General features: G+C 39.9%; 1 protein-coding gene across 1 annotated transcript; it reads left to right on the plus strand.

Annotated features, from left to right (window-relative positions):
• Positions 1 to 1,473: 1,473 nt before the first annotated feature.
• DMRTA1 (DMRT like family A1) lies at positions 1,474 to 7,896 on the plus strand. The gene is made up of 2 exons (XM_045468526.1): positions 1,474 to 2,304; positions 5,409 to 7,896. Exons 1-2 carry the CDS (start codon positions 1,665 to 1,667, stop codon positions 6,254 to 6,256), a joined length of 1,488 nt encoding a protein of 495 aa, XP_045324482.1. The 5' UTR covers positions 1,474 to 1,664; the 3' UTR covers positions 6,257 to 7,896.
• The last annotated feature ends 545 nt before the right edge of the window (positions 7,897 to 8,441 follow it).

Consider the following 8,441-nt stretch of genomic DNA (forward strand, 5'->3'; position numbering starts at 1 on the left):
GAGAGTTTAGAAGACTCAGGCCAAAAGAATCAGAATATTTGGATTGGAGCATCTATATCTTTTAAAAGTTCCCTAGGTAGTTCCAGTGCTTAGGAAGGGTGGAAAATCTATGTGATAGAATGTTAGGATATTAATATGGGAGGATGTTGATGGTGGTGATGGTATTAAGTGGGCAGGCAGGAGAAAGCCCAGATTGATTAGCAGTGTCTGCCCTGGATGTCAGTGGTTGTGATGCTAAAAATGTCATTGTTACTTGCCATCTTAGGGCTAGAATATGAATTGCCTGTCAAGGTAGCTGAATATTATTTTGAAGAACTGACAGAGCCCTGACTCTCCTTTCCATTAAGAACAAACACTCATGAATGTTCTGCTTCAGATGCTCTTTCAGTTTAAAAGCAGTATGATCTTTTCCTGCATTTAAGGGCATTAAATGCATATTTTAAGAGTCCTTATTATGATAGCATATTTAAATGCTAAATGACCTTTCCCCATTCTTTACAATAGAAATGTGAAGTATTTTTGAAGCGGCTTTAACACAGTTGCTGCCTATAACGAGTTCCACATAAGAAATGCATAGACTTCTTTGGGCAGCAGCACGTGTAACACGAGTAATCCAGATTTGCATTTGTAAATAAAATGAATGAGAAGAATCCGAATGCGAGTGGATTCCCTTCATTATTTATGCATTATTTTGATGCAGTCCTAAGTAAGACCCGTTTAAAATAAGGCATCTTTGGGGCACCTGGGTGGCGCAGTGGGTTAAGCATCGGACTTCCGCTCGGGTGATGATCTCACGGTTTATGGGTTCAAGCCCTGCATCGGTTCTGTGCTGACCACTCAGAGCCTGGAACCTGTTTTAGATTCTATGTCTCCCTCCCTCTCTGCCCCTCCCCTGCTTGTGCTCTGTCTGTCTCTCTCTCAAAAAACAAAAACAAAAACAAAAACAAAACAAAACAAAACAACACTAAAAAAATTAAAATAAGGCATCTTTCAGGTGGGTAATATTTGCCATCTGTCAAGCTCTGTTTTCTCCCTAACATTGGCCATACTACCATCCTGAAAACTTCACCTGGAAAGGAAAAGAAAAGACAACTCCACATCCAAATCCTCAAACTTGCTTTGGAGAAGCGTGGGACTGAGGAAAGGAGAACTTCAACCTTGCTTAAATTTAAGAAGGGCAGAAAGAGGCATGGCAGAGGGCTGGAAGGTGGTGTCATAAAAATCTACGCTGAGCAATTGGTGGGGAGGCAAGTGGGAGAAAAGGGCTCCTCTGGGGAAGGCACCTTTGCAACCCTTCGGGACAGTTTCTTGCGTCGCCCACTGTCCCTCCTCCCAGGCAGCCCCCACTCTCCGCCCGGCCCTCCCTCCCAGGGCTTCAGCGCTTGGCCTGGAGACCTGGTGGGCGGGGAAGCGTCTCCCGCCCTGCTTTCTCCCGCGCAGAGGGCGCGCGGAGCACGGGGGCATTAACTTAGCGCCCCGGGACTCTTAAGAGGCTTACTGGGCATCTGCGTCTCTTAGCGTCCCCAGCCCCCGGCCGGAGTTGCGTCAAACTTTGCCCGTGTGTGGGTGGGAGGCAGCGGGACCGCGGCCGGTCCTGCCGCACCCCGCTGCCGGGCAGGGTTGGCTGTGGACGGCGCACTTTGCTCGCCAGGCACTTCTCAAGAATGGAGCAGTCACAGTGTGGCAGCAGAGACCGCAGCGGCAGCGGCCGACCCCACCTGGCCCCGGGGCTGGTGGCGGCCGCCCCTCCGCCCCCGTCTCCGGCGTTGCCAGTGCCCCCGGGGATACCGGTTCCTCCAACTTTCCTGCGGCCGCCCGGCCTCTTTCTGCGGGCAGCCGCAGCCGCCGCGGGAAGCGGGGGCTGCGCGCCGGCTCCCGGACTGGAGAGAGGGGTGGGCGCCGTGGGCTGCGGCTATCCGCGGACACCCAAGTGCGCCCGTTGTCGCAACCACGGCGTCGTGTCGGCACTCAAGGGCCACAAACGCTTCTGCCGCTGGCGGGACTGCGCGTGTGCCAAGTGCACCCTGATAGCCGAGCGCCAGCGCGTCATGGCCGCCCAGGTGGCGCTGCGCCGGCAGCAGGCCCAGGAGGAGAGCGAGGCCCGGGGGCTGCAGAGGTTCCTGTACCCGGGGCCCTGCGGGCCCGGGGGTCGGACACCCGGAGGCGGTAGCCGAACGGAGAATTCCCAGGCCTCGAGCGGCCGTGTGGCGGTGACGACGCTGGGACTGGGTGCCCTGAGACACCCTGATCTGGCGACCCCTGCTTTCCAAGTTGTCCAGCCAGATGATATGGAGGAAAACCAAGGTGAGTTGGTCTTTCCATCTACTCTTTGCAAAGAAAAATGGTTGTTTTGGAGAAAAGCGCTTGGAAAGAAGTAGCCATGCCTCTGTGGTGGGCGAGAAAAGTTGTTTAAAAGAAGCATTCATTTAAGTTCTCGTAAACTGCACTATAATATAAACGTTAATGAGGGTGCTAGAGACGCATCACCTTGGAAGGGCATATTGTACTCTTAGCGGATAGGAGAAGATCCTGTAAAAGGGAAGCGTGAGTGATTAGATGAGCAACTCATGCTGGGAATGGAGTTTGCACCCAAGTTGCTCTTAACTTTGCGTGAGTTAGAACTTCAAGCGGGCATGGGGTGAGAGCGTAGTGCTCTATACTCCTTTCAGTTTTAAAACCAGAGTTAATCTTCCAGTTGTGCTGGGAAATTCACTGATTGTTGGGAATACAGTTCCTCATCTCTGGGGCAAAGCTTTGGTGCCAGCTGTAAGTGGAGAATACTACCAAACCCCTTTTAACCTTCTTCCCTTACTTTAAAAATTTTAATCACCTCCTGCAACTGTTTGTCAGCCTCCAAAAGTGTAGAAATTCTAGCTGTATTATTTGAAGTTTCAACTCTTTCCTACAGGAGAGAAATTTAAGTTTCCCAGATTTGGGAAACCATTAGGGAGAAGTCCAATATTAGGAATTTCTTTTCCAAGGAGTTTTAATTTTTTCTCTTATTTATTGACTGCAAAACACCTACATCCTCTGCATTAGGTAAAAAAAGATATCTGTATATTTTAAATTAGAGTTAAATAAAGTTTTCCTGCTGATGTAAATCTCACTGTATTTTAGTGAATTTCCCAGCCCTAACACTAAGCAGTGAAAATGTCATTTCAGTATTTTTGTATATATTCAAGACAAGTTGTATCATATGAAATTCTGTGATAATGAAAATAAATTATTAATTGGAAAACTTCTTGAATTGTGAATATTGCAGATCTTGGATTGCAGGATGTACTTTTGAAAAAGACTATCTCTGTATTTAAATATGGCATATTTGATTTTGTGTTCACCTATGCCAGTGTTTTGCCCATATTCAAGTTTATTTCAGTGGACTAAATAGACTATTTCTTATGAAAAATCAAAGAGTGCCAAAAATAAACTCATTAAACACATAGTAACTGCTATAAAAAAAGTAAAAGTTAAAATTCTGTAAACTAAATGAACAATGAAATCTGGCTGCTAAATCTCTGCTAGACATTGATTTATATGTTTTTTGGAGGCGAGAGAGCAAAGTGTTCTGTTTTCTAGGGTCAAGTATTTTATTTTATTCTTTGCCTCAGTTGACCTCCTCTTTTGAAAATCCATCCCTATAAGCCATTCTAAACTGACTGCCTCATGTTATCCAATATCCATAAACTGCAATATTTTATTTAATTTACTCATTAGACAAAAACCAATGAGTGATTCAGAGGTGAATAAGATTTTCCTACACACAAAAAACTTACAAACAAAAGAAGGAAGACTATATATACCCCAAACCTACAATACAAGACAAACTATATAATGATAAAAGTAAAGAGGTAAAACCAGGTATAGGAGTTGAGAGAACAGAGAGATGATGTAAATGGTATCACATATCTTAAAGATATCTTATTTTCTGGATAGTCTTATGCAATCAGTATTTTATTACATTATTTTGTACTCTGTGAGGGCAGCATACTAACAAAAATTATTTTGTGCATAAATTGCTTGTAGATATGAAATTTTGACACCTTACATGTTCGGAGGGCATATTTAGTGAGTCATAGACTCTGAGTACCCCACTTGACAGTTTACTCTTTCTAATGGAAATAGAGATCAAGTATAAGATAAGAGGAAATGTAAACCAAATTAAAAGTTGTTTAGTGAATGTATACATTATTATTATTTTCCTGGCATAAGCTATATAAAAGGGCATTAAAATATTACTGTTATTAATATTAATATGTTCAACATGTTGAGGCATAAAATCAGATTTTTGTATTAAAATATTTTTAGAAAACTTACCTTAATTTTGGAAGGGAGTTGTGACTTGAAGCAAATAACTAATATATTGACACTTTGAAGATATGTACAGATTACAATAGTGCAATAGTGCAGTTTATAATTTTCTTTTAGAAACAATTTGATTGGGGGCACCTGGGTGGCTCAGTGGGTTGAGTGTCCGACTTTGGTTCAGGTCATGATCTCACGGTTCGTGAGTTCGAGCCCCGTGTCTGGCTCTGTGCTGATGGCTCAGAGCCTGGAGCCTGCTTCCGATTCTGTGTCTCCCTCTCTCTCTGCCCCTCCCTCGCTCGCACTTGGTCTCTATCTCTCTCAAAAATAAATAAACTTAAAAAAAATTAGAAACAATTTGACTGTACGCTTAAAAAAATATTTTTAGGGATTGAAAAAGAAAGTCCACATTTCAGAGCATTAAAAAATACCAGGTGTCTATTATCTCTTCTATAAAATGAAATACATGCACTCTGGTATAATTTCAGATTGGTACAGCAGTGCTCATTATTGGTTTAGATTTGAAGTGAAATGAAGAATTTTGTTGTTTTTCACATTATTCGGGTAACTTAATTGAAACCTGAAATGTGAGCATTAAAAAAATATTGTTGAAATTTAGTATTAGGTATTAAATATTCATTGTCATAGTGAGATTGTTCTTTCCTTTGTTTTCTTATCTAAACAATCATTTTATTTAGTTCTTTTTTGCATAGTGTCATTTTGAAAAAATAGCTCACTGGGATAACAATGAAATTTGGGTAACAATCACCAAGTAGTGCAAATACTGTGAGATATTGATCTTATGCTAATAGTTGGGGTAATAATAGACTTTTATCTTCTGATCCCTAAATTAACTACAGCATTTGAATATATAATTTTGTGACCCTGAAATGACATAATAAATAGCATTTCCCCATTGTTCCAATACCTGCATTTCTGAATGACTTTTTAAACTTCTTGTTCATTAAAATTTCTTGCAGTAAATAAATATTACTAATATGCTATGAGTAAATGAATTATCTTATCCAGCATTATTTTTGAGTAGGTAGTACTATTTTTGGGGAAATTTTCCTTTATTTGATTCCTTTTTTTTTTCTCTCCCCCAGAACTAAAAGAGAGTAAATATGAATCATGCCAGAGTGGACAAGAAGAGCCAGTCTCCAAATCCCATCAACGTACTCTGGGATCCTCTCCTAAGCCTAATGGTGTCATTGGAAAACAAAACATCAGGCCGTCTATTTCAGAAAACTCAATCAAGGATAATAGCATTCAGCCTCCTCACCCTGGGGAGTTATCAGGAGGGGAAGAGAGTCCCAGGTCCCTGTCATCATCTGATTTGGAATCAGGAAATGAAAGTGAGTGGGTCAAAGACTTCACTGCTACCAGAGCCAGCCTTCCCACACTGTCCTCAAGACCAAGAGACCCTCTTGATATCCTTACCAGGATTTTCCCAAGTTATAGGCGTAGCCGACTAGAAGGCATTCTGCGGTTCTGCAAAGGGGATGTGGTCCAAGCCATTGAACAGGTCCTAAATGGGAAGGAGCACAGACCAGACACCAGGGACCTAGCAAGCTCAGGAGAATTGGCAAATACAGCTTTTCAGAGAGCTTCAAATTTTAGTTTAGGTGGAATTGGTTTTGGAACTCTAGGGAATAAATCGGCTTTCTCTCCTCTTCAGACTACGTCTGCCTCTTATGGAGGTGATTCACATCTCTACAGTTTAAACCCCAGACTAGGTATCAATCCGTTACGGCTGGCATATTCCTCTCCAGGAAGAGGGCTGTCTGGTTTTATGTCTCCTTACCTAACTCCGGGGTTGGTACCAGCACTGCCTTTTCGGCCAGCTTTGGATTATGCATTTTCAGGAATGATTAGGGATTCTTCCTACCTTCCTAGCAAAGACTCCATAACTGGTGGCAGATTGTATTCCAGGCCAAATCAGGACAATCTGTAATATTTCTGCCTATTCTCTCTTTCTGGAACATTTCTAGAAGCATGCAACACAACCCTCACATCCACAGCTATTAATGTGTACATTATGTATGTGAGTGGATGACTAGGCCTTATATTTCTTTTTACAACCAATATGATAGATTTGAGATCTAAAGACTTTTCTTTAGCATTTATTAAGTGAAAGAAGCATTTAAACATTATACGTGCCTTGAATAAAGCCATTTCAGGAAATATTTTTACTTCAATGAATTTTCTCCCTAAAATATCAGTTGTAAGAATTCCTATTTTAAAACTATACTTGTTTTTATTTTATTGAAAAATGGAGTTTATAGTTGTAAAATGTTTATAAGGGTTAAAGTAACCCAGTATATAAAATGAACTAACAGGAAGAATTGAAAAGTTGAGGTAATTCCCAATAACTATTACTTTGAACTTTTTCTTCCCTTCTGTTCCTTGTACACAGGAGAGAAAAAACTTATTTAAAGTATTTTAAAGAATTTTATTCACATTTAAGTGGTTAGTAATAAGTAAAACTTTTGAGAAATTTAAATTCCTTATTTTTTTTCTGTATGTTTTATTTTCATTCATTTGTGCCATTTGTGATAACAAGTGCCATTAATAAAAACATTTCTCTTTAAAGCGAACTTTGTAAATCACACAAAGCCTGTGAACTAAATTTTAGGAAATGCGACTGCACCATCTCCTGGCCACTATCACTAATTGCATCTAAGTTCTGGTAAAGTGTAAAAGTTAGAAACAAATGGTTTCCTGAGAAGATAAGCTAACCTTGTTTTGAAATGATCATTTTGGATCATGCTACAACTTTCATGTTATAAAGTGAACATCTGCTGTGGGTGAGGATTTTAATCTTTTTTTTTTTTAATCTGGAGAAATACTCCTTTCCATATGTTGGTGACAATATGGCAGCCATTCTCAAAGGTAAAAATAGTCTTATTCAGATAATTTAAATAGCTGCTCAGATAAATATTGACTGATGGTAGGTAGATGATGCTTAATGTACTGAGGCGAGATACAAAATTTCCAAAGGGGAAATATTATTAAATTTTAGAGGATTCTTTGAGATTTTAATAATACTTTTTGTTCTCCATCTGGAGCATACAAAAGCTATTTATTTTAGTAAGTGGAATGTCCCTGAGAAAACTACTTATAAAACAATTTTATGAAGTTTTCTTTATATGTCATCATTTTTTTTTTTTTTTTTTTTTTTTTTTTTTACGGACAGTAGCTTCATTGTTGTTGTTAGGAATAAATGAAAACCCAGCTGTGGTAAAGGATAGTTGATGAGTTAGAAATAGGTTAAACAGTTTGAGTAACACGATTCACTAAAACTTTCTTAGATTATATCAGTGTGTATGTGTATATATATGCATATATATTTTATCAGAAAATATATTAAATGTGTAGTATCTCATCTTGGTATAGGATGTAGATATATTTGATAGAGTATGAATTATTTTTAGTGGTGTGACTATAAGAAAGCAGATCTTGTAAAGACTTGTTGTAATCAGTATTCATTATTTATTAAAAAGTTTCACATTCTAAGCCTAAGCCTAAATGCAGTGCCTGGCAAGTAGTTGATATTCAATTAATATATACTGAGTGAAGCAACCATTTTGGATAATAGATCTCTCTGAGACTCTGGTAAATCTTTTTTTTTTTTTTTTTAATGTTTTATTTATTTTTGAGACAGAGACAGAGCATGAACAGGGGAGGGGCAGAGAGAGAGAGGGAGACACAGAATCCGAAACAGGCTCCAGGCTCTGAGTTGTCAGCACAGAGCCTGATGTGGGGCTTGAACTCACAGACCACGAGATCATGACCTGAGCTGAAGTCGGACGCTCAACTGACTGAGCCACCCAGGTGCCCCGAGACTCTGGTAAATCTAAAGAACTCCATATATGGCCTATGCACAGTTTTGCATATAATTTAACAGGGTTCTTGAATCTCTAAATGCCATTCACCATTCAGTATAGAATCCTTGCTGATTCTTAAATTGTTTCCATTGCATTAATTCACTTCCAAATGCTATTTTTTTTGGAAAAGTACTAGATCCTATAGAGGGTACCAAATGTAAAATATTGTGCTCTCAAGGAAGTTACGTTATACAATAGAGATCTGGCTTTTTTTGTTTGTTTGTTTGTTTGTTTGATCTGGCTTAATAATAT

This window comes from Leopardus geoffroyi, chromosome D4, assembly GCF_018350155.1.
Source record: "Leopardus geoffroyi isolate Oge1 chromosome D4, O.geoffroyi_Oge1_pat1.0, whole genome shotgun sequence".
Taxonomy (NCBI): domain Eukaryota; kingdom Metazoa; phylum Chordata; class Mammalia; order Carnivora; family Felidae; genus Leopardus; species Leopardus geoffroyi.